At 40.9% G+C, this 26,448-nt stretch overlaps 2 protein-coding genes across 4 annotated transcripts in view; one reads left to right on the forward strand and one right to left on the reverse strand.

Annotated features, from left to right (window-relative positions):
* The first annotated feature begins 61 nt into the window (after positions 1-61).
* LOC120311326 (sodium/hydrogen exchanger 9B2-like) overlaps positions 62-26,448 on the forward strand; it is a 34,492-nt gene continuing 8,105 nt past the window's right edge. The window contains exons 1-9 of one of the 3 annotated variants that reach the window (XM_039350692.1): positions 1,996-3,461; positions 4,204-5,194; positions 5,654-5,756; positions 7,499-7,667; positions 9,048-9,218; positions 10,767-10,909; positions 13,770-13,897; positions 15,361-15,536; positions 16,988-17,094. In XM_039350692.1, the coding sequence (XP_039206626.1) occupies positions 5,664-5,756; positions 7,499-7,667; positions 9,048-9,218; positions 10,767-10,909; positions 13,770-13,897; positions 15,361-15,536; positions 16,988-17,094 (987 nt within the window). In that variant the 5' untranslated portion in view covers positions 1,996-3,461; positions 4,204-5,194; positions 5,654-5,663. Of the gene's footprint in view, positions 508-1,995; positions 3,462-4,081; positions 5,195-5,653; positions 5,757-7,498; positions 7,668-9,047; positions 9,219-10,766; positions 10,910-13,769; positions 13,898-15,360; positions 15,537-16,987; positions 17,095-26,448 lie in introns of those variants that run through there. The other 2 variants (XM_039350690.1, XM_039350691.1) reach the window with 2 other exon arrangements.
* On the reverse strand, positions 17,159-22,315 carry LOC120311329. The gene is made up of 2 exons (XM_039350696.1): positions 21,470-22,315; positions 17,159-21,278 (listed from the first exon to the last, which is right to left on the reverse strand). Exon 2 carries the CDS (start codon positions 20,284-20,286, stop codon positions 19,249-19,251), a length of 1,038 nt encoding a protein of 345 aa, XP_039206630.1. The 5' UTR covers positions 20,287-21,278; positions 21,470-22,315; the 3' UTR covers positions 17,159-19,248.

Below are 26,448 nucleotides of genomic sequence, written 5' to 3' on the forward strand. Positions count from 1 at the left end.
ACCCCCCTCGCGGAGCTACACGTTGGCTGGCGCCCACGAAACCACGTGATCTAGAATGACACAATCCGCCGGGAGTCTCCCATTTTTGTTGCTGCGGGCGGATCGGTGGGCTTTGGAAAACCGAAACGGCTCTCCTTTTACCAGGGTGAGGGAAATCTCCCTCTTGACACGAGCTGCCGCGATGGCTCGTACAGCTAATGTTTTCCTCGCCAGCAGAGGCTCTTCCCAGCCGCTCCTCCTCTCTTTGCCACACAGAAGGGAGGGGAGCGTTATTAATATCGGCAGCTCGACCTCGGACCGCGGAACCAGGCGAAGGGTTAGGAGGCAGCGGCGCCAAGTAGTTACGCTGCAACCTGCGGCTGCGTTTTTCACCCGCCCGGCTTGAATGGGTTGTCAGTCGGGACGGCTCATCTATTCTTGACAAAGGCGGACAGCCAGGGGATCGGCCTCCGCCTCCATTGTAATCTCTGGAAGGATCAGTCGCTCTCCGGGAACAGTTGGGTCTAGGTACGTTTTAATCTCAGAACTTTTCTTGCTATCCGGACCGGGCAGACACATTGACAATGGTGCATCACTGAACTGCTTACTGAGGTCCCGCTGTTTCCATCCTTGCTCGTGAATCGATCTAGTACCGAGAATGGAGAGCAAGGTGTTGGGGACGTGACTCGTCCGTGCCCCCTCCTCGCGCCTGCCCCGCGAGTGGGAAGACATATTTGTCAGTTCCCGCTGTCCAAGACTTCAGATGTACCTTAAGAATGTCTAGATTACCGGTAGCCCTCGATTTACGACCACAATTGAGCCCAAAATTTCTGTGTGTGAGACAATTGTTAAGCGACTTTTGCCCCATTTTACAACCTTTCTTACCACAGTTGTTAACTGAATCACTGCAGTTGTTAATTTACAGTGTTTCCCAAACTTGACAATTTTAAGGCATTTGGATTTCAACTCCCAGAATTCTGGGAGTTGAAGTCCACATGCCTTAAAATTGTCAAGTTTGGGAAACACTGATTTAGGAGAACGGTTGCTAAGTGAATCTGGCTTCCCCATTGACTTTGCTAGTCAGAAGGTCACAAAAGATGATCATATGACCTGGGACCCTGCAACCTTCCTAAGTACGAACCAGTTGCCAAGTGTTTGAATTTTGATCTCGTGACCATGGAGATGCTGTAATGGTTGTAGTGGTAAGTGTGAAATATCATAAGTTGCTTTTTTTCAATGCCATTGTAACTTCAAACTGTCACTACAAATGGCTGTAAATTGAGGATTACCTGTATCGTAATTTGCTATCTCTTATATATTTATTGTCTTAACTGCCCCAGTTGTCCAAAAAAAATCACCCTCTCTTTGTCTGCTCTGGTGGGCATCATTTATTCATTGAAAGCTTGTCAGTTACAATCTGGTTAATATTTTTGATTATAAACTTTTGCTTCTGTGTCTGTTTCTTGAGGCTAATGAAGTATTCTCACTTTAGAAAAGGAGCTTTGAAGTAGGTTAGGAATAGCACTGATACAAATGCTTGTACTCTAAGTGACAATGATAATCTTCTAATAAGTACTATCTAGCCCATTCCTCAAGGCCTTCATTAGATGCACATAATGACAAATGAAATGAATGTGGGTGATCTTTACACTGTTCCCTAGAAGTGTCTTGTGTTCAAGAGCATTTAATGTTATGCCAGTGTGGATAGTGACCATGTCAAGGTTCCTTTCTAAATGTGATTTAATTTGGAAGCAAAGTTTGAATTCAAATGAGGCTCTTAAGCACTAAAGTCCATTTCTTGTATAGATATCTACAGAGGGAGGAGAGGTGAGAAGGTGGTCAAAAGACAGGCAAATAGCAAAAAAAAATTGCAGGGATTGGTCAACACAAATCACATCCACACCTGTGGTCGCAGCTTGCACTGTGACATAATACACATTTTGGCATCATGGCTAGGAATGAATGCCTTTGCTTGGTTTTTCACATTGTGCTGATCTATGATGTAATTTGTTTGGGTTTGGTTTAGAATGTATTACATGAAGCATCCAGTTTATAAACCATGGTTTATGGCTTATCCTTAAGTATGTGATTTATTCAGTAAAACAGTTGAGGCAAATCATGGTTTTTTTGTAAAACCAATAACTGAGTTCAACATCATTTATTAAGTGTAGTACAGATAGATTGAAGTTCTAGCATCCAGCTACAATTACAAGAATGACATTCCCAAAGATAACTGATTGGCTGTTGCCCAGCAGATTAATGATTAGGTTTACCTTAAAGAGAAGTACAGTTGTGGCCGAATATTTAGGGACCAATATATTTCTATGCAAACTTGTCAATACCTTCAGTAACAGCATAGTTACAGTTAAACATAGTTACACATGTACCCATACAATTACTATAGCTCACAATACTGTCAAGATACTGTGTATCTGCTCCTGATTTTCTTATAGCTAGAATAAGTCTGTCCACCAAAGTGACTGATTCAGCTTTTCATTATTATTTTGGCATCAACAGAGTATCCCCAGGTGGAAAAAGTTAGGAAGGCAGCCTCACCTATAAAATTAAAAGATGTGTATACACATAGACATGTGTGTGTGTGTACTGTGTGTGTGTGTGTGTGTGTGCACATCATTAAAATATAATTTGTTATTAGCTAAAAGCAATCCTTTAATGATAAAGGATACTGACTTCTCCCAAGTAATATTTGCAAAACAGAGATAAAAATGCTCAGATAGATTTTTACTGATCTGCTATTGTTGCAATTTTATGTTGACATATTTTCTCTTTTATTGAAAGCATAGTTTAAAGCAACATATTTGAAATCTTAAAAATATCTGTATTGCATTTTGTCAAATCTACCTTTTTTGTTTGATATTTGCTTTTTAGCTGCTTTATAACATACCGTATAAATAACTGTTTTCATTATGGAATCTTCTACCATTATTTATTTATTTATTTATTTATTTATTTAATTTTATTTATATGCCGCCCAATCCCAAAGGACTCAGTTACTTATCTGTAACTCTACAATATATATAATATCAAATTTATCATAAGTGGGGGAGATTTGAAAAAAAATTCTGTGTCCAGAATTTCCCAAGGCCTGCTGGCTTCAGCTGGTTAGATTAGCATGCAGATACTCAATTTCTTCATTCTTGGAGTTTCTTTTTTTTTAAATCCCTATGATATAAAATTTTAAACAACTGCACCATGTTGAGGCACAATTAAGCAAAGGATTCAAGTTCTTAAAATGTTTGTGGAAATATTTTCCTGTTTTATGAGTTGAAGATACTTTGTTCTAAACCTTATATGATAACAGAAATATCATCAGAAGTAGATTTTAGCTGGCAGATCTTTCTGTGATTGTTATTTAATACCACAAGCCAACTCTCCAATCCACTACATTGTTACAATTCCATTCTGCTATTGGATATCACCTCTGCATCATCCTCTGCGTGTCAGTCAGCTCTGGAGTTTAGGTTTTTTTTTTTTATTGAAATTTTTTATAAGTTTTTACAAAAAAACAGAAAAAAATATAACAATACAAAAACAGAAAACAACATATACAAAAAACTAAACATAACATCCCCTTCCCCATCCCCCCCAAAACACCCCCCCTTCCCCCCCCCCTGAGCTTCCCAGAGCAGAATATAGGCTTAATTAAAAAAGAATTAAATATATATATATATATAAAAAAGAAAGAGAAAAAAAAATAAGACTGAAATATATGTATATGTATATAGAAATAAGAATTATGAAAAAGCAATGTGGTATTTTTTTATATCCAATTTAAATTGTATAAATTCTATCCATTTATCCCAAACAGCAAGAAATTTCTCTTGCATTTGTTCCTTTAAGAAAGCCGAAATCTTTGCCATTTCCGCCAAATAAGACACTTTAAAAAACCATTCCTGCAGTCTAGGCAAGGATTCCTTCTTCCAATATTGTCCTACTAACAGCCTTGCGGCTGTAATCAAATTTAACATCAATATAACCTCCTTTGTATCACAATCAGTAACTATACCCAACAAAAATAACTGCGGAGTAAATTTTACCCTCCTTCTAAAAATTCTCTGAATATTCCACCATATCTTAATCCAAAATGCTTTTATCTCTCTGCACGACCACCAAATGTGGTAATAAGTGGCATCCAAGCAACCACATCTCCAACATTTAGGCTGTAAGTCCGGGTACATGAAAGACATTAGCTCTGGAGCTTAGGTTTGAACTACAAGTTACTTGTCATGCCTTTTACATTAAAAGCAAAAACTGAACCATCTGTTTTTGTAGAAGTCTTCACTGAAGCTTCCTTGGTGCAGATGAACAAGCTGATGTATATTTGCAAAAGTTTTATTTGCCTTCCATTGCCTGTCTTTTCATATATTTTTTTAGAAACTTGTGTACTATATTTTACATTAGCTGTAATTAGCATAAGTGTGTATCAAGCAGGCATGCTCTTCAGGATATTAGCTTCAGCCATTTCTTCCTGACGTGCACACCAAATAGGAAACACTCTCTTGACTTTGCATGCTACACAAAGCAGAATAGTCACTAATGCTCACTCCATTGTGTACTTCTACACCTGTTTTAGCACTTGACCTGGTAAAGCAAATTTCATTATCAGTCCAACTAACAAAACCACCTTGTTCTTTGTGATGAGATGAAAAGATTTTTTTCCCCAATGTATAAATAAAAGGAACAATTCTAGGCTTAGATAGATCACTGTTTCTACCAAACATTAGTAAATGTGGCAATAATTTTAATAACTAAACTCGCATTTGGAGAAATACTTTTGTACTTTTTTGTAAAAAATCAGAACTAATAAAGAAACTGCTAATGAAGATAATTCAGTTTCAAGTTGTAAATGTACATAATTGTGTTTTGGGAGTCACACTTTAATATATGGAAAGGATTGAACGTTATTTAATCAAATCTATTCTGAACATTTTCCAGAGTTCAGTGTTAGTCAGCTTGAACATATGGAAATACTCACTACACAGTCATGGTGCTTGTGACCATGTCACATTTTTGCATCCATTTCCAGCATCTTCATCAAGAATGTGTTCATGTGACTAGTGATTCAGGATAAGCGGACCCAGAAATAATCCTAACAAAAATATCAAATCAGTTGAAATAATCCTCATCTACTATCCTCAACAGGTTAACCTTTAGAATTGGCCTTAGGAAGAGTTTTGATAGACATCTACCCAAGGTAAAAGCAAATACTCACATTCTTTGCATCCTCAGCCATGTGATTCCCCAACCAGTGGTTCACTCCTCAAAATAATTTGTGTTATCTTTGCACATGGCGGGAAGACTTGTAGAAAACTGGGAAAAGAAATTAACTTACAAATATATTCTGAGGACCAATGTACATGTGCATATATATGTATATATGAGGAATGTGACAAAGAGTGAGAGAAAGAGAAAGTGTTTAGATGAATTTCATATTGGAATCCATTTAAAAGTATTATTTTGGGGGATTATATCAATCAATTTAAAATAGTCTTTTGATTAATGTTGATCACTTAACATATGTAGGTCCTTATTGGATGTTGTAATGATGATCATATGTCTATGAATGCTACTTCATTGCTGGAGGTGCTATCTTTTTTAAAGTAGATGGTATCTTGTTTTTTCCTTTATCCTTTTTTTTTTTTGCTTCAATTAGGTTGATCAAAATGGCAGAAGACCCAGTGACAGTGAGTTGGAAACCAACAATATTATCTGCAAATGCTAGCAATAATGTAATCCCCATGCATGGAGCAACTCAGGTATTTGTTGTTGCTGTTGTTATTTTACAACTATGTGATTTGGTTATTTTCATATATCCATAACAATCTTCCCCAGTCTAGCGAATCTTCCATAAATATTGGACTTGAAATCTAATGGAACATTCTAAAATATGGAACTATTACGGGAGTTTCTGAACTACAACTCCCACAATCCCTCATTATTAAACCACTAAATTCTCCATCCAGTTTACTTTACAGTGACCATTCCAATGTACTGTTGTTATTAATTTTGCTCAGAAAAGGGAAGGGTTGAGCTTGACCTCTACGACTTCATGAACACTTCTGTGTAGTTTCTTTGGAAGTGTAAAGAAATATGCAGTGCTTTTAAAGAAGGCAAATTTTATGCTTTGGATCATTAGAAAAGATTGACCATAAACTGATTCTGATAATAATGGCCTCATATAAATCTATGGCGTTGTTACATCTAGAATATTATGTACAGTACAATGTTCTAGTAATCATATCTCAAGAGAAATATTACGTTGCTGGGAAGGTGGAGAAAGGGTAATCTAGAAGATGAGGGATTTGAATGCCTTCCCTATGAGGATAGGATGCAGTGGTTGGGACTGTTTAGCTTGGAGAAATGACACAAGAAGATATGATTGAGGTGCATAAAAATAGTTGATAGGGAGAAGTTCTCCGTATCCCATAATACTAGATTAGAAGTTATTCTATGAAAGTACCTAGCAGAAAATGCAAAACTGATGCTTTTTCGTATGATGTATATTCAACCTATAGAATGTGCTGCTTCGGGACATGTTTACATATTAGATTCATGGAATTGACAGTGGGAAAAAAGATTGATAGTCTTATTTCTGGGCTTGCTAGATGCTTCTTGTGGGCCCTTCTTGAGATGGAATGTTGGCTAGATGATCTCATGATCGAACACTGCCATTTTCCTGGATGCTTTTTCAACTTCCCTATGGAACCCTAGAATTCCCCTCAGTCTCACTACCAAGCCAGACTATATACAGTAGTCATTGGGTTACTTTTGAGTAATGAGTTATTCAGATGTAATATATGCATTATTGTAAAAGTTTAATATGCATAGTCCTCAATTTACAACCACAATAGGTACTGGAATTTCAGTTGCTGTGGTCATTAAATGATATTATGACCATTTTTATCACAGTCATTAAGCAAATCACACGTTTAAGTGAATCACATGATAGTTAAATGAATCAAATGACTGTCACTAAATGAATTGCTTTAAGTCAAGTCTACCTGTATTTCCTGAAGCTAGCTGTGAAACTGATCAGTGATAAACCCAATGTTTATCATGGAACTCGTGCTCCATGTTTTTAAGCAGGAGTAAATTATATCAAGACAAATTCTTAAATTACAATTATAAACCACAAAACTGCATTCTATCTATCACTTTCCAAAGAAATTGGATTACAACTTATCTGTTGTATGGACATAGACTAGAAGTGAGCATAAAAGTCAGATAAACAATTTGAGTAGAACTAAAGTCATAAAAGACCTACAGACTTCATAAACCAGCATATTTTATCTACAACTGTTTTTGTCTGGACATAATTCAATTCAGTTCAATTCAATTTGGTGCCATTATTAGAATTCAACTATGGAACAAATTTCTCCAGACAAATTTTTTACTTAGAATTAAATCTGACTGAGTTCATTACTTTTGAAAATTAAAAAAAAGGACTTAGAATGTGACAAATGGTTGTTACTAATATTATTTCTTGATTTGTACTCAGGATGTTTTGGATTCTGGAGGCACCAATAGCATTGTACAAACAAAAGAAACAGCTCCTTTGAACAGATGCGAGGAACACGCTCAGGGACCTCTGGCTGAATTAAAAAGTTCAGGAAGACGAATATGTGCTTGTCCTCCTCAAGGCATCATTGCCAGAATAGCAACAAATGGTGAGGAAAAAAAGAATTTAAAAAGAGCCCCTTTTTTGTGGAGCATATTTAATTGATGTCTGTATTTTAATCTGTTCTAGAATAGGTCAACATGGGAAAATTGCTCTGAAGGAAATGTGATTTGCCCTTTGGACATCTTACAATTCATGCTGGGTGGTGCATGCAAAAAAGTGTAGGAGTAATAGAATATATCATTCCAGTCTCTTTCTTCCACACCTACTTCTTTTCAGTCTTATCTTTCTATTAGTTGTCTGATTTGCTCATGGGTTAATGAGTGACTAGAATTGTAAATTCTATGCAATAGAAAAGTATTGATTGTTCATAATGCTGGTTCCCTTGGTGGTGAAAATGGTCCCTAACAAGTCAGACTTTCTTCAGTCTCATTCTGTTCCACACAGTAGAAGGGGTTATTTAGGCTACTGAGTCCAAATAGTAATGGAATTCCATTTCTGCAGCCCCCTGCCTATATCCAACTATTCTGCAAAGATGAAAATCAACAGAATATATTCTTGTAATTTGAGGATGGAGCATTACAACATATTGGTTCTATGAACTCTAAAATAAGCACAATACTAGGAAAGCAAGAGGGTGAAAGGTGGGACTAATTGTCAATCTTTCCCAAAGCAAAGCTTGCAAAATAATACCTCTTATTTCACATTATTGTTCCACACCTTTTGTATCATTGTTAGATGCACTTCAGCCTTTAGACCCTCCGAATATATTCAATAAGTATACCAGTCACACAACTTCGCCCCAATTTTCTATGTTAATAATTTGATTCATTTCCTTGAGTAGACATGCACAGTGTATTCTAGGCCCAAGGCAAGGATATCGGAGTAGTGTTTAAGGTGACATCTGCACACATAAGAATGAAGTCCTGCCCTCTCTTTTTGTCTGTCACATGGTCACATCTTGATCTTTTTACTCCCTTCCCATGGATGCCTCTAGCCAAGGGCCATATTTGATCTTTTAATTTTATAATGAAGGTAACATTCCAAAAAATAGGGGATGATTAACACAATTACCCCTCAGTCATACATGTAATCACTTCTGCCACTTTGAACATTACAATTTGATAAAATTTACATTAGTCTATGATCCAGTTTCCATCATTTGGTTGTGTGTCTGATTGATAAGAAATTTACTGGATTGTGCAGATTTTATAGCCACAAAAGAGAACATTTAGCAAAATTGGATATACTGGCCTTAGAAGAACAGGTTTGCTTCTTCAATTTTATAAGTCATAATTCAGATGCAATTTAGTAATAAATAATTAAAGAATAAATAATAATTTCTTTAAACATTAATATAAATGTGTGAAGAAATTCTGTGAAATATTTTCGATATGCTTATATATTTTCCATTTTTTTCTTCTTCCAGTGGTAGCAATAGCATTGATCTGGGCTGTATTCTGGTCAATTACAACCCATGAAAGTCTTCCTGGTGGGAGCCTCTTTGGATTTTTATTCCTCTATCTTTTTGCTGTAATTGGTGGTAAAATTATGGGCTTAATCAAATTTCCTGGCCTGCCTCCACTCCCTCCTCTTTTGGGTGAGTATGTTTTTAGATAGCCTGTATCTTTCTACATTTAGATTGGTTATTGAAACAAATAATCCATTGTCAAACTGCCATATGATACAGATTTAGATCATTAACCTATAATTAATTGGAAAGTATGATATTATTAGTGAAGATATTTTAATTACTGGGAAAATCACTTAAAAGTTGACTAATTTTAACTATTTTTTATTTATTCATTAAATTTATATGTTCCCTATCTCATTATCCAAAGGAATGGGTAGTGACTCTGGGTGGTTTTAATGTTCTTAAAACAAATAGTAATAAATGCTAAGTCTTAAGGGTACAAATTAAAAAGTAACATTTACAAAAATGTTTCCATTCTCAAATAGATATTCATCTTGATCTTTAAATAATTTGAAAAATGAACTGATTATCCCCTTTTAAAGATAAATTGTCAATTATTTTTTTCAGTTTACCGCTTTAACCTGTTCCTGTTTCACTAACAAGTTTTTGTAAGGGATCCTTCATGGGCATGCAACCTGCAGATTATTTAAATTAATTAATATTTTTAAAAGATTTTAATTATTCCTTTGTTCTAAACTCACTATTTTTTGGGTCCAGGGATGGTTCAATTTACAATGCAGCAAATACTTCATTTTTCAAGTTTTTGAATCCCACTTAGTGTTTTAACCCTAACCCAGTTACTATGGGTTCACACAAAATATTGATCCATAAACTAAACAAAGATGTTGAGTTTGCCTATGAAGCTAAATTAGATATACACAAAAAAACAAATCAAAACAAAACCCCCAACGTCAGTTTGGTGGGTGGTGTTGTGGTATCCTAGTTGAGCCTGTTGTGTAAATGTGTAAAAATCATTATCATTCAGCTCATCCTGTGATAGCAGCATTAAAAGGTGTAGATTATTGTTCTATGTATGATTGATTTATAGTTTTTGATAATTAGGCTCTAGTAAAAAGAAACGTATGTTCACACACCATGCTGCCAACCCATAGTTTTCTGAATAATAATATCATATTTTGGCTTATCATGATTAGACTTAGCACAATTACTTCCTCTCAGAATTTGGCTGAAGTCCCACATCATGCTAAATCATAGCTTACCTAACCATGGTGTATTGCATAAACCTCCATTTAATAAACCCTCATGGCTAGTTCTACATAATATGCAGTACAAAACAATTATATAGCACACTGCCTAGATCAAGCAAACATGATTTAACATGCTCAGTATCTTTGCATCTAACAAGCACTGTGGGATTGTTAATTTTATAAAACAAAACTTGGTGGAATACAAATTTGTACATATTTATTCAGGAAGAAAATATTATCTGTGGTGTTCAGAGATCAGGAAATGGGACTCTATAAGGTGCAAGAGTATGACCCTTTGATTGCATGATCACAGAGCAGCTGTTGTCTTCTTAAATGTTTGGTTCAAGTGATGTTTTGTGAATACAAAAGGAAAACATCTTTGAAAGCACTGGACTTCATAGCAAATTTTTCAGACTTTGTAGCTGCTAATTATGTCAATAATATGCACCTTTTGCTTCCTTTTTAGGAATGTTGCTTGTTGGATTTCTTCTAAGAAACATCCCACTGCTCACTGACATAGTCCTGATCAATGTGAAATGGGGAGCCACCCTGAGAAGTATTGCTCTCTCAATCATCTTGGCCCGGGCTGGCCTTGGCCTTGATCCAAAGGTGGAGTATCAAACGGTCTTGGCTTAACAAATGCATAGCCAGGTGATAAAGCTGTGACTAAACTCTGATTCATATACTGAATTGGGTCACAATTTGGTTAACCCTGGCTTACTGAAAAACCAAAGTGGCTGGAACTGCATTACAGATTAAGGCATAGAGTGTTTAGGAATACTTTTCAAAATTTCAGTAATCCTCTCTTAACATAATCATCAATTGGCTAGGTTCCCAATGAAAATAATGGTGCCTGCTCTAAAATTGGCTTAACGTTGTTTCAAAAAACAAAACACACCCTCTCTCTTTAGAAAGCCTCACCCAATACCGAAAGTCCTAGGTTCTCTTGCATATATTTAATGGCTCCACCCTCTTTGCCTTGCTTCTCGCCCAATGCAACTCCCAATCTCCCAAAAATTCACATACATTTTGTCTACCAAATCTACACATTCAAATAGCCAAAAATCATAATTTACAACTCTACCTATTGGGTTTATATGGCACACATTGTGATTTAACTAATGATATATTTGTATAATGTGTGACCACAGTCCTCATCTCAGATTAATTTGGAACTACTTTTCCTCTGATGCAATGACCAAATGTTCCTTCCAACTAAACTTTATTTGTGACACTTGGCTTTTTTAAAAAAAAAAACATGGAAGGAATATTTGTAGAGATATACATTTAATTGCAAGGAGAACCTAAATACCTCAACATTCCCCATCTAGTGTTTTCCTGAGATGTCAGGTATAATATCCAGGATCCCAGCCAGCCTATGTATTCCCAGGACATGTGTAAGAACAGTTTCAACCCTGACCCTGTTTATCTCTGTGGTAAGAGCTATAATGCCCCCAGTAGAGCAGGGATATTATCCTTAAGTGCAAGAAGTGTAATTGTTTCTCTTATAAAAGATACTTGGGGATTTTGATTTAGAATGTGAAGTCTTGGAAAAACTTTGCAAAGAAAACAAAATTAGGTTTCCTTTAAATTGATCTTGACACCTGATGACTTTGTGGACACATCCATATGGTTTTCTTGTCAACAGATTGTTATTATCCTATTCTGGATAGAGTAGCCTATGATTCTGGTATTTGTTTGGTTTTTTGAACTTCATTTTGTTTTATTCTGGGATTTGTCCAACATTACTTGCTTTCTGAGATCAGCCAGGGATATCAATGTAGGAATTAGTTTGGTCATCTGCACTGATCATCAGGATTATGATCAGTTTTACCTTTAACTGAAGTTAGACTGTTTCTGAGCCCTGTTCACATAGAAGTTTAAATTCATTCAGAGATAACATAAACTATGATTTACATTAATGAGACATAACTAGCTTTGAGGATTAGATATTCCTACCTCTTTGTTTTTTCCTGGATGATTGAAAAATCAGAAACTTCTTCTTTTCACTGAGATTAGCTGAATTGTCTGAACCCTGAACTATGGCAACTTCCATTATATTTAGCTCATAATATTATATATAACTCCACTAAATTTAACTCACAGCTCAGTTTCGTAAATTTATAATTAAAATTAACTTCCTTCTGTCAGTGATAAGACTAATCTATTTTAGAGCTTTAGCAATGTAGTGGTTCTAAAACTCAAGCATATTCTTCTAAAATCCATCTGTTAATCAAGCAAACTGATAGGAACATACCTAAACCTTACTAAGACACAGTATTACCATGACACTAAGGCTGTGTTTGTGCAATATATTGGGTCAATTGATTGATAAAACTCATGTAGTATATTATCTGAACCTGTACTATGGGTCCAGTTGTAGAGGATTTAACAATAACCTGTAACCAAGTTTACAATTAATGCCTGTTAATCTAGGTTCCTCATGTCATCTAGGCCAATTAATCTTTCCTAAACCTTTCTGGCTTCTGGCCAAAAAGATTGGAACTAAAATAGATGTAAAATGACCTTTTTCCTAATTTTTTTTTAAATTTATTATATAAAATTAAGACCATATGCCAGATTAGACTTAATGCAATAAGCAAATACATTAAACCTTTGACATGCTAAATGTTGCCATATTATAGTTCTTAGCAGTCTCAGCCAACATCTCCAACCGTGAAGGAAGCTGGAAACTGTAGTTCAGCTATGTCTGGAGTGCTACAGTTTACCTGTTCCTGCTTTTTGCACAAGCAAAACCATTGTAAACTCAGCACGTAAGAAAAAATCCTCAGTTCTACTACCTTTTCTAAAGAGCATGTTCACTAGGTAGAGCTTTCCTATACAGGTAAGTAAAAAGCTAGTTGGGATCTCTGTGTTTATTTGCTGCCATATAGTAGATACCCTGATTTTTTTATGGCATCCCCAGCATTGTGCAGAGCCAATTTGGTACAATGGTTAAGGCATCAGGATAGAAACTGTTATAGTTTTGCCTTAGGCACAAAGCAAACTGGGTGACCTTGGGAGAGTCACTTCATTTTATCCCCAAGAAGGAGGCAATGACAAACCACTTCTGAAATCTTGCCAAGAAAACTTCAGGAACTTAACCACAGAATCTATAGGAGTCAATAGTGACTCCGAAGCATAAAATAATGTTTAAATAAAATAAAATAAAATATAAAATAAAATGTAATATTTTCATTGCAATGCCTTAACACAGCTTGGCCAAGAGGGAACATAGATGCTGATCCCAACCAACCAACAAGAATACACAGCAAAAAATAAATTATTAAAACATAGTGGTTAGGAAGCTATTCAAATAAGCAGAACAATCAAAAACTGTGTCATAAAACCTCCTGAGGCAGGTCCTAGGTCATTGCCAAATAGAGCAAATCTCACAGGGTTTTATTCCATGGTCTTCAAAACATTTAAAAAGCAATTCCATTGACTTGTAAATGCATTTATCTTGCAGGCTCTGAAAAAACTAAAGGCTGTCTGCTTTAGATTAAGCTTGGGACCCTGCCTAATAGAAGCGTGTACTGCAGCAGTCATATCTCATTTTCTTATGCACCTGCCATGGCAGTGGGGATTTATGCTTGGGTAAGCCCTTCTTCCAATTCAAAAATAGCATTTTTTTTCCTTTTCTGGGCCAGAACTGTTTTTCCTCTTCCACGAAGTCATAGGTACAGTGTGGGTGTCACATCTGATTTAGTTTGATTATGCTGTAATGCTTATCATATCACAGAGAATTAGGGTGGGATTTGAAACCCTGTAAATTTGGAATTTACAAAGTTGCATATTCAGTGAGAAAACCTAGGTTAAATCATAATTAATTCAAAGGTAAATTTTCTTTAATTTTCTTTCTTTATTTAATCCTGTTCAGAAGTCTTTTAAAAATATCTTGCTAAGACCTATCTTTAACAACAATTTCTTAATAAACCATGACTGGATAGTTCATGCTGAACCACAAACTAGTGTAATGCAACAGTGACGCGCTTAGATTAGATTAGAAGCAGAGACAGTCAGCTTCTAGTTCATCCTCCACCCCAAAAACACTCTGGGTGATCTTGGGATAGTCATTTGCCTTTCAACTCAATTTATCTCACAGAATTATTTTTCTGGGGGAAAATAGAAGAAAGGAATGTTATGTATAGCACCTTAAGCTCCCGAATCAAAGGTAGATTACAGATAATCAACAACTACTTTGGTTTACAAACTCCAATAGTTGGGCTCACACATTAAGCCACAATAAACAGTTATGAACTACAATTATGATCTATACAATGTCAATCCAGCGTGCTTCAAGGAATCAACCTATATTCTTAACCTAAAGTGATTCTTAGAACACCTTCCATCTTGACTACTGCAATGCTCTCTACATGGGGCTGACCTTGAAAAGTATCTGGCAGCTTCATTTAGTTCAAAATGCAGCAACCCACATTGAGGCCTAGACTTGCAGATGTGTCACTTCTCCTGCGGGAGCTGCATTGGCTGCCGATTTGGTTTCAGATCCAAGTCTATGTTGTCACCTTCAAAGCCCTACAGGGCTTGGGAACAGTTTATTTTACCCAACCCATCAGAGCAGGGAGGCAGGGAATACTTCCTAAGGAGGTCCATCTGATGGGAGCAAGAAGGGCTTTCTCTGTGGTGGCTCCCTCTCTATAGCACATCATCCTTGCAGAGATAAGATTGTCCCCCACTTTGGCAGTCTTTCACAAGTCCCTGAACATATGGTTCTACCAACAGGCCTAGGGACCCAGAATTGCATGGAGCCCATTAAATAGTTCATTTGATTGTTGTTGCCAGGAGGGTAGGGGTTATTGCTGTTTGTATTGTTTATGTATTGGGATTTTATCCTTGTAAGCCACCTGGAGTCATTGAGGGTGAGTTGGGCAGCCATATACATTTTCATAAATAAAATTAGTACTTTTGTACTGTATTTTCCAACTCAGAACACAGTTCTTCAGTTTTCCCTTTCTCTTGTAAATTGCAGGTCCTACTCTGTGGAAAGTGGAATAACTACAAATTGATGTAACTAAAAGTTAATTTGTGTTTGTGTTCAGATTTGTCTTAGGTGCTGTGTCTCCTGCAGTTGTAGTCCCTTCAATGTTGGTTTTACAAGCAGGAGGATATGGTGTTGATAAAGGTGTCCCAACTTTGCTAATGGCTGCAGGAAGTTTTGATGATATTCTGGCTATCACAGGTTTTAACACCTGCTTAGGGATAGCATTCTCTTCAGGTACCTGTCTATTCTATTGATAAGCCACATCCAAGCCACTCTCCTCTCTGTCATAATGCTATGTTTCTTCTATACAAGTAATATGCTTTGTATAAAAACCTTTCATACTGATTTTATGCCTAAATCTTTATTTGTGACACAATAAAATTCATAAAATTGGAAAACTGTCCCTTTGGTTAGGATAAACCTGAGACCTTATTGCACATATTTTTTACTGTCTCTTCTGTATGTACTTATGTGACATATACTTTACACCATGTAATATAGATCAAGTTTCAGTGAAGAAGTGGTTTGTATTACAAACTGAGTTACCAAGTTCTTATTGGCAGTGATTGTGAACCTATTATATGCATGTCACAGGTGACATGAGGCCTCCGGACTGTCTAGAACAGAGTTCCCCAACCTTTCCAACTTTATGGACTGGTGCAGGGTGGGAGGGGATGGTTCCATGCGAACAGACGAGCGCACACATGCATGTAGCTCCATTCGCACAAGACAGGAATGTGCATGTGCTCACCTGCTGCTTCAGGCAGCCTGGTTTTGAACAGCTCACAGCCGTGGGCCAGGTGCTAGAGACCCTTGATCTAGAAGTTGTTTTGAGCTATAATCCAGCAATATTAGCCAGCATAGCCAGTCATAATGGACATATAAGAACCAAGTGTAAGGCTTGGCTTTAAGTATGTGCAAAATGTCCCATAAATGAGTTAGAAATATTCGGGAAAATTCTGAGATACTTTGTCTTTCCTCCCCATGATGGTTTCTCAGGAATATTCTTGTTTCCAAAATGCTTTGTTCAGCTCTAATATTAACCTATTACTTAAATACAGCTTGGTGCACTTGAGAGTATCCTTCCTCTCATACAGATATTTCTAATTACTCTTATCCTTAAGAGAGGCCCTATTGATTGTATCACATATTCTAGATCAGGGGTCTTCAAACTTTTATGACTTGTGGACTGCAACTCCCATGCTGGCTGAGGAATTCTAGGAGTTGAAGTCCACAAGTCATAAAAGTTTGAAAACCCCTATTCTAGATATAGTATGTATTTTCTGGAGCACTTTTTCCTTCAAATTAAAGCTTGTTAAAGCACCTGTAAAACACATTATAATTAGTCCTTGAGAATCATAAAAGCATGCAATATTCATTTCCAATATTGTATTGTAAATGTCCAGACCATTAATTAGATACCTAGCCACTATAATTCAATGGGACAAAATCTTAAGATATGATCTAGTACTTCATACAGTTCAGCAACTCCTGGAAGACCACCTGTTTCTCTCCCTCCCTGGGATACAAAATTCAGCTAGAAGTATCTTTAATTCTTCCTTTTACTGTCTTCTTTTTGTATAACAATAATCAAGACTGGATATTTTCTCTGCCAAGCCAGCCATGCTTATAAGGGACTATCCAAAAATCCATTTGAAACCTCTTTTTCTGCTTTGCCAAAACAGGTTCCACCCTTGAAAATGTCCTGCGAGGTGTATTAGAAGTTGCAGTGGGTATAGCAGCTGGTGGACTTTTAGGAATTTTTATTCGTTACTTTCCAAGCAAGGATCAGGTAAGAAGAGAAAATCTTTCGAAATGTAGCAATCTTCTATCTCTTGAAGCACACATTTAAAATGAACTCCCTATTACACTTTAGGTAGAATATGTATAATAAGTAGTATCGGGCAGTTGCAAATACTTCGATCAGAAGAGTGCTTTGGACCTCGTACAAATATCAGGACAACATCACTATTCTATTCGTTGAAGGTGTTGATCTTTTTTTCAGATTCACCTGAAAGGGGCGTTGTCTTACCTGAATGCCTTTTCTCAGCAGGATGATGTAGAATCCACCGGATGGGTTATTAACAGCCTTCCTGCTCAGCAGACTAGGTCAGAACTTTGGCCACGCCCCTCCTTTGGGAGTGACTCCAGTTTTGACGAGGCGAAGCAGCTCTGACGAATCTCAACTCAATAGCTCCAATTGTGATACACCTGCCTAGACTATTTGTGCGGGAGGGTGTGGATTCTACATCATCCTGCTGAGAAAAGGCGTTCAGGTAAGACAACGCCCCTTCTCCAGCAGGATGTCTGTAGAATCCACTGGATGGGACATACCAAAGCCCTCATGTCCCCTTGGGAGGGAAAAGTCTAGGCTCTAGAATCATGAGAAGAAACAACCTGTTGAAGTACACACCTGCCAAACGCGGCGTCAGCCGCCGCAAAGGCATCCACCCGGTAATGTCTGACAAATGCCGAAGGAGAAGACCACGTTGCGGCTCTGCAAATCTCCTCCACAGAGGCTTGCGTGGACCACGCGGCTGACGCAGCGGCACTGCGTGTCGAATGAGCCGTGACGTGAAGGAACAGGAAGAGACAAGGAAGAATAGGCCTGAGTTATACAGGCCCTAATCCACCTACCTATGGTAGAAGAAGAAACTTTCTTCCCCATTGCTGAAGGTTGAAAAGATACAAATAGAGCCTCCGATTTACGGAAGGAAGAAGTACGCTTCACGTAATAATGCAGAGCCCTGCGTACGTCTAGCTTGTGTCACTCGCGTTCCAACCTGTGCCTGGGATTAGGACAGAAGTTGGGAAGAATAAGTTCCTGAGATCTGTGAAAAATAGTGTTTACCTTTGGGATGAAGGTGGGATCCAGCCTAAGGACCACTCTGTCATCGAAGAAGGTGCATAACTCCTCCCTCACTGAAAGGGCCGCTAATTCCGATATCCTTCTGGCTGAGGTAATAGCCACCAGAAAGGCTACCTTCAAGGACAAAAAATGTAAAGAGCATGAACTGAGAAGTTCAAATGGAGTTGAAGTCAGGGCCTTCAAAACCTTGGCCAGGTCCCAAGAAGGATATTGATGTACAACGGGAGGTCTGGTATTGACCACCCCTTTTAAGAAAGCGCTGACTGCCGTATGTTTTGACAAAGGGCTGGAATTGTCGCAGGAAAGAATACAGGAAAGGGCCGCTAGTTGCCTGCGGATAGTATTGGGCGATAGACCCTTGTTCAGACCCTCCAATAGGTAGTCCAGAATGTTTCGTATAGAAACCGAGAGTGAGTCCAATGCATGCACAAGGCACCACTTGCAGAAACCCTTCATGTGGCATCATAGATCCTGTTTGTTGAAGGGCGTCTAGAGGCCTGTATCAACAAGATCACCTCAAATGAATAAGACTGCCTGGCTAAACTTTCCCGCTCAAATGTCAAGCGGCTAGTTGGAGCCACTGCGGATCTGGATGCAAAAGGTTGCCCTGGCTGAGAACCACTCGGTCCGGAGGAATCCTCCACGGAGGAGATACTGAAAGATCCACCAGGTCGGCAAACCACGGACGCCGTGGCCAATGTGGAGCAATCAAGATTACCTCCTTCCAGGATCAACTTGCGTATGGTCGCCGGAATCGGGGAGAGGTGGGATGGCGTACAATAGTTGCGCCGGCCACCGACAGCGAAGGGCATCCGTTCCCTCCGCTCCTTGTATCTGAAATCTGGAGAAGAACCTGGGAATCTGCATTTGTCAGGGTGGCAAATAGATCCAGGTGGGGTCGGCCAAACCTCAACGTGATCTCCTGAAACAGAGCCGGATCCAGTTGCCACTCCACATGGTCTAACTTGACTCTGCTCAGGGAGTCTGCCTGTTGATTTGCCTCCCCCGATATGTGTTCTGCCCTTATGGAGGCCAGGTTTGACTCTGCCCAGATGCCCAGGGTCGATGCCTCTCGCATCAGGTCCCAGGACCTGGTACCTCCTTCTTTGTTGAAGGAGGGACCAGGTGTGCTTTGGCCGCCACGTTGTCTGTCCTGACGAGGACATGCTTCCCCTTGACTAGGGAAGAGAATTGAAGGAGTGCCAGGTGAATGGCCCGAAGTTCGAGCCAGTTGATGTTTTGGGCGAGATCCGAGTGGGACCACTGTCCCTGGGTCAGGTGGGTGCCTAGGTGAGCTCCCCAACCGAACAGACTCGCGTCTGTTGTGAGGATGACCCGGTTCGGTTCCCTGAATATGACTCCCTTGGTCATCGCAGATGTTGTCCACCAAAAAAGGGATCGCAATGTGTGGTGTGGGACTGTGACCTTCCTGTTGGAAGCACTGAGATTTCGCTTTTGGTAAGGAAGAAAAAACCATTGTAGGAGTCTGGAGTGGAGCCTGGCCCATGGCAAGAGATCATCTTTCCGAGGAGCTTTGACAGCTGTGCCAGAGGCACTCTCTTGTCCTTGCGAACCAGATGAACAAGTTTCCTGATGCTGGTCCGCCTCTCCTGAGAAAGATATACCCTGCAATGGGACGAGTCTATTATCGCTCCCAGGTGTATTAATCTCCTTGTTGGAGTGATGTGGCTCTTCTTGAAGTTCACAGAGAACCCGTGATTCTGCAGAATGAGTATCGTAGTTTGAACATCCCGTTTTGCTGCCTGAAAAGAGCTGGACTGGACTAGGATATCGTCCAGGTAACATTGCACGCGCACCGGCCTCAGCCTGAGGTAGGCTGCTATGACCGCTAAAATCTTCGTGAAGACTCTTGGGGCTGAGGACAGGCCGAATGGTAGGGCCCTGTATTGGTAATGCCGGTGCGCGTAGCAAAACCTGAGGAACTTGCGATACTGAGGATGGATGGGAATATGCAGATACGCCTCTGTGAGGTCTATTGAAGAGAGATAATCTCCCTTCCTGATGCTGGCTAATATGGATTTTAGGGACTGCATCTTGAACCTTCTGTAGGTCACAAAATAATTTAATCCCTTTAAATCCAGTATCGCCCTCCATCCCCCTGAGGACTTGGGAACCAGAAACAGAATGGAGTAAAACCCCATTCCCTCCTGCTCCTTTGGTACTGGTTCTATAGCCTGAATTTCTAGTAGATGAGATATGGCTGAAGTCATCAGGTCTGTCTTGACCCTGTTTCGGGAGAGAGGGCAATTTATGAAGTGGTTTGGAGGGGGGAAGTAAAATTCTAAGGTGAGACCGTACTTGATGGTCTCTACCACCCAAGCGTCTGAGGTGGTGCTTTCCCAGACGTCGCTGAACCTTTGTAGTCTGCCCCCAATGGGAGAGTCCTCCCTGGCGTCACTTAGACCGCCTGTAAGTGCGGCCTCCTGCTCCCCTGAATGGACGCTTAGCCTGAAACTGGCCTCTGGCTCCAGTGTTTTGGCGATCCTGGAAATGATCCTGTCTGGGATAGAAGGATCGCGAGCCTCTCGACCAGTCCCAGGATTGCCCTGATCTAAAGGGCTGCCTCCACTCCCAGGGACCGCTGGTACGAAAGGCTTGTTTTCGGAAGTCCTGAGATGTCCTTCTGTCTACTTTCTTAGAGGGATGCACTAGGACCTTACGCTTGTCTTTGCCCTCACTAATGTGTGGATCCAAAATGGAACAAAACAAAAGTGTCCCGGTGTATTTGGACGTGGACAGACGCCACTTGGCTTTCAAGTTTGTCCTCCAATGCTTCAGCCATAGGAGCCTACGAGAGGCAACTGTGGCAGCTATTGATCTTGCGGAATATTTAGTGGAGTGCAATGTGGCGTCTGCTACGTATTGTGAAGCAGCCAAAATCTTAGCCAAAGTTTGATGTGTTCTAACCTGATCCGGTGGTACGCTGGTCTGCAGTTCGCGTAGCCACATGATACAGGCCCTGGCGAAGAAGGAGGAAGAGGTTGCCGCCTTGGCCGCCCATGCCGAAGCCTGGTGAGCCCGACGGAGAGAGTGCTCAAATATCTTATCGTCGGCCTTCAGAGCCTCTGCCATGTCCCCTGGAATAGCTGATGTAGAGAATAGAGAAATCAGAGGACTATCCACAGTAGGAACCTCTAACAGAGAGGAAAATGATGGGGAGACATTAAACAGTTTCTTCTCTACGCTGTTAGGCGCAGGTGGAGCAGCCAAAGAGAACCATTGTTCCTCCACGGAGGTACGGAAGACTTCTGGGCAAGGAATATATTTGTCCCGTTACCTTCTTTGCGAACAGAGGATTGGACTCCTGACTGGTAGAAGGTCTCTCCTCCTGTACAGAAGTGAGATTAACAGTGGAAATTGCCTTGATTAATAGAGATTTAAGAAGAGAAGGGTCAGAGACACCTGCAGTCTGAGTCTGTTCAGGGACAGTCTCCTCATCATCCGACAAGGGAATATCAGCTACATCCAGGTCAACCAACTCAGCCTCACCTAACTGAGAGGAGGTTTCTGAAATCTCTGTGGCGGAAACCGTAGCCCTCCCTCTATGGGAGGAAGATTGACGAGGCAGTTGACCCTTGAAAGACATAAACTGGTTAAATGCATTCTGCATAAAGGCCTGAAACTGAGCAGACTAAATATCTTCCTGAGACCTGGTACTATGGCCCACTGTGACTGGACCATGATCTGATGATGAGGAGCGAGGAGAACCAATCTGTTCAGTTTCCCCCTGAGGAGACCAGGTCCTGAGAACTTCCTGATGTGGAACAAATGCAGACTCAGGTGTGGATAATTCTAATGGGGCGGGGGAAACCATGTCAGCCTCATTGGCCCTAAGTCTTTGTGCTCTGGAAAATTGTTTTTCTAATGCTAAATGTCTCCTCGAGGCCTCTCGCTCAGCCGTTTTTGAGGGCTCCTTCTGTGTTAAATGTTTTGTTTTGGCCTTTTTCTTCCCCCTCGACTCTGATTCAGTGGATCTGCGTTTTTGTTGTTGTGGGGGAGGCATAGAGGAGCTAACAAAACGTCCTAACCGCGCTTCGCGAAAGCCAGGAAACAGGAATGTTGCAGTATTCAACAAGCTTTATTCACTATCTTGAAACTAAGTTAGCACTGGAACGAAGCTCCATTCATTGCCCTAAATACGTTCCTCCACCACACCCAGAGTACACACCCCAATTGACGGTTAATTGGTCATCTGGAAACCACCTGTCCCCCTCCCCATACCTGCCTCGTGATAGTCCTCCACCCTACCTACGCCCCGATCCAGCTAGTACTTATGTTCGAACCTTACATTGAGTCCATGCGTTCCGTTCACGCCATTCTCATTCCTAATGTCCCACTCAACCTCTTCCTATAATACCCCCTCCCGGTATCCAAGTGTTGTCAGACCCAGCGTCCCAGTTCCCATCATTCACAGAGTCACGGTTCCAGCAACATAAGCCATAACAGTTTTAACAGCATTCGGCTTCTCCATATTCCATTTCTATGTAGCCTCCGTCCGGTTGTGTGCTGGCAACATAGGATGTTCACGTGACCCGTTCGGCCGCCGCTGTTGGCGATGTAGCTCACGAAGCTACCGGACTCGGCTGGAACACAGGGTTAACTGGAACATTCTGGACTTTGGAAGGTAAGTATCACGCTGGGTCTGACATTCGGCCCCCCTCACCACAGGGCCCCCTGAAGGTGAGAAATGGGAAATTGATTAATCATGCCAATGTTCACATACAATAACCTTTCTAGTCACCCCCTGGTTTGTGTGGTAGTGCTCTGTGATACCGACGGATTAGATCAGGGGCGGATATATCGTGTTTTTCTACCCAAGAGGCTTCGGACAGAGGGTATCCCTTCCACAATATCAGATAATAGAGTCTACCCCCCCTTACTCGCGAATCAATTATGTCCTGTATTTCATATCGTCCTGGCGTAACAGGTCCTGGGGGTGTCTCATGGGACGGTCCTCCCATGGGTTTCAACAAACTTACATGAAAAACCGGGTGTATCTTACCAAGTAGTTTCGGTAAGTGGAGCTTCACCGTCACAGGATTGAGGATCTGGAGTATACGAAATGGTCCGATGTATTTTGGTGCTAATTTTCTGCATGGCACCTCCACTTGGTTGACAAATATACCAGGTCGCCTACCCGTAATTGAAATGGCATTCTGCGACCTTTATCTGCCTGATACTTTGATGTCTGAGCTGCCCGCTGCAGAGCGTGTCGTACTGTACTCCAAACCTTACCTACTCGCGACAACCACTCATTTGGTTGACCGACCTGGGTTTCCCGGTTTCTACTTTCCGGTAGTGGAGTAATATCATGTCCATATACCACTTGGAATGGGGTTAGGCCAGTACTTTTATGTACCGCATTGTTATTACGCAATCTCCACAAATGGTACCAAATCTACCCAATTGGACTGTTGGTAAGACACGTAACATCGGAGATATCTCTCTATAGCCGCATTGGCCCGCTCCGCCGCCCCATTAGTACAAGGGTGATATGCAGAACTCAGCCCTTGTGTGGTACCAATAAACTTCAGAAATTGCCGCCAGAAATGAGCTGTAAATTGGACACCTCGGTCCGAAATAATCCGGCGAGGCGCCCCATGCAGTCGGAACACTTGGTGTACGAACATTTTAGCCAATTTCCTCGCCGATGGTAGTCCCTTACACGGTATGAAATGGGCCTGCTTTGAAAATAAATCGACCACCGTCCATATAACTGTATATCCTTTTACATTTGGTAAATCTACTATAAAGTCCATCCCAATGTCCTGCCATGGCCGAGTTGGATTAGACACTGACTGGAGTAATCCCATTGGTCTTTTAGGAATTACCTTCGCCTGTGCACAAATATGACACCCTTTCACATAGCTTTCAATGTCCTTCCGTAAACTCGGCCACCAGAACTGCCGTCTCGCCAAATGTAATGTTTTCAAAAACCCAAAATGGCCTGCTAATTTGGAATCATGGCACCGGTGGTACACTCGGTCCCATAACCGCTGTGGAATGTATAGTCTATCACCGTGCCAGGCTAAACCATCTCGGTAGGTCAACAATCCAGGATTAGCTAGTGACCAAGAGTCATTTAACAAAGCAGACTTTACTTCATCCTCGAATGCTGTCGTTTTTTCGCAGGCATCTGCTCGTATGACCTCAACACTGCCAGAAGGCATGATAGCTTGGATCACCTCTTCCTTTTTGCTGTCGTGTTGTGGCAGACGTGAGAGTGCGTCCGCTAAGAAGTTCTTCCTTCCTGGAACAACTTTAAAATGAAACCTAAATCGTTGGAAATATTGCGCCCAACGAACATGTTTGGGAGCTAATCTCCTCGGTGTCTGGAGGACCATTAAATTCTTGTGGTCTGTCCACACCTCAAAGGGATGCTGTGCGCCCTCCAACAAATGGCGCCACGTGGACAGGGCCCATTTTACGGCAAACGCTTCCTTTTCCCATACCGCCCAGTGTCTTTCTGTATCAGTGAACTTCTTGGAGGTATAAGCGCAAGGTTGTAGAGTACCTTGGTCATTACGCTGCAATAATACCGCTCCGACTGCTATGTCGCTCGCATCGGCCTGTACAACAAACGGCCGCCCCGGATCAGGATGTACTAATACAGGTTCTTGAGCGAATAATGTCTTTAAGGACTCGAATGTTCTTTGACAAGCAACAGTCCAGTTCAAGGATTGTCCCGGGCGGGGTTTCCCTGCAATATGCTTGGTACGCAATAGCTGGGTCAATGGGAGTGCCACATCAGCAAAAGAGCGAATAAATTGCCGGTAGAAATTAGCAAACCCCAAGAACTGTTGTAATTGACGGCGGGTCTTTGGGGCTTGCCACTCTAATACAGTTCGTACTTTACTGGGATCCATCTCTATACCGGCTGCTGAAACTCGGAATCCTAGGTATTCAATGCGCTCCTTGTGAAATTCTCACTTTGATAGCTTACAATATAGCCGAGCGTCTAACAATTTTTTCAGCACAGTGCGCACCAACTTCACATGCTCCTCCAATGTTTGGGAATAGATGAGTATATCGTCCAGATATACCAGCACACCCCGGTACAGATGTTCGTGCAAAACTTCGTTAATAAGCTGCATGAATACAGCTTGCAACCCGAAAGGCATCACTTTAAATTGATAGCTGCCCAGCGGGCAATTAAACACTGTCTTCCACTCGTCCCCTTTCTTAATCCTCACCCTATAGTACGCTTCATGAAGGTCTAATTTCGTGAAGATTTTCCCAGCAACTAGATGGGCAAGGAGGTCTTTCATCAATGGCAGGGGATATGTCTGTTCTATACATACAGCGTTAAGACCCCTAAAATCCACACATAACCTTAATCCTCCATCCTTTTTCCCTTGGAATAATACCGGGGCCGCTATCCGGGAACGTGCTGGTTCTATAAAACCTCTGGCCAAATTTTCATGTATGTATTTCCTCATTTCCTGTAGCTCCGAAGATGTCATCAGATACATCCTGGGTTTCGGCAACCTCGCACCAGGAACAATTTCTATTGCGCAATCCGTTGACCGATGGGGTACATTCTTGCTTGCTAAAAACTGCTGCCAGATCACTATACACCGCCGGATATCCAGGATCACTCCCAGCTAGCCCTGATTTCGAGTCTTCAACCGCCCTATCCTCACTATGCTCACCCAGATGGGGTGGCTGGGGACCTACTGCAAGCCTTAAATGCCGGGACCCATCCGCCCACCACATGTTCGGGGTCCATTTATCCAACCACGCTAGACCAAGGATGATGGATTCGGACATAGAAGGCACTACTATAAACCGTATTACTTCCCAGTGAATACCTATCTCCATCCTCACAGGCTCCGTCACCCAATTGGTCGGAGCTCCCCCCAAGAGGGAGCCATCTACTTGTTCGAAACGAATCGGAGACTTTAACCGGGTCACCCTAATACTCATCTGCCGGACCACCTCCTTACTAATCAGACACCTAGTGCACCCGGTATCAAGCAATGCCTGAAATGACCCTGACTCCCCAATTGACGGTTAATTGGTCATTTGGAATCCACCTGTCCCCCTCCCCATACCTGCCTCGTGATAGTCCTCCACCCTACCTACGCCCCGATCCAGCTAGTACTTATGTTCGAACCTTACATTGAGTCCATGCGTTCCGTTCACGCCATTCTCATTCCTAATGTCCCACTCAACCTCTTCCTATAATACCCCCTCCCGGTATCCAAGTGTTGTCAGACCCAGCGTCCCAGTTCCCATCATTCACAGAGTCACGGT

The sequence above is a fragment of the Crotalus tigris genome, unplaced genomic scaffold, assembly GCF_016545835.1.
Source record: "Crotalus tigris isolate CLP2741 ecotype Arizona unplaced genomic scaffold, ASM1654583v1 scf7180000018350.1424685, whole genome shotgun sequence".
Classification (NCBI taxonomy): domain Eukaryota; kingdom Metazoa; phylum Chordata; class Lepidosauria; order Squamata; family Viperidae; genus Crotalus; species Crotalus tigris.

What these genes read in the sequence shown, in the direction of transcription:
- LOC120311329 (XM_039350696.1), bottom strand. Translation starts at nt 20,286, where the DNA reads ATGGAGGGCGATACTGGATTTAAAGGGATTAAATTATTTTGTGACCTA.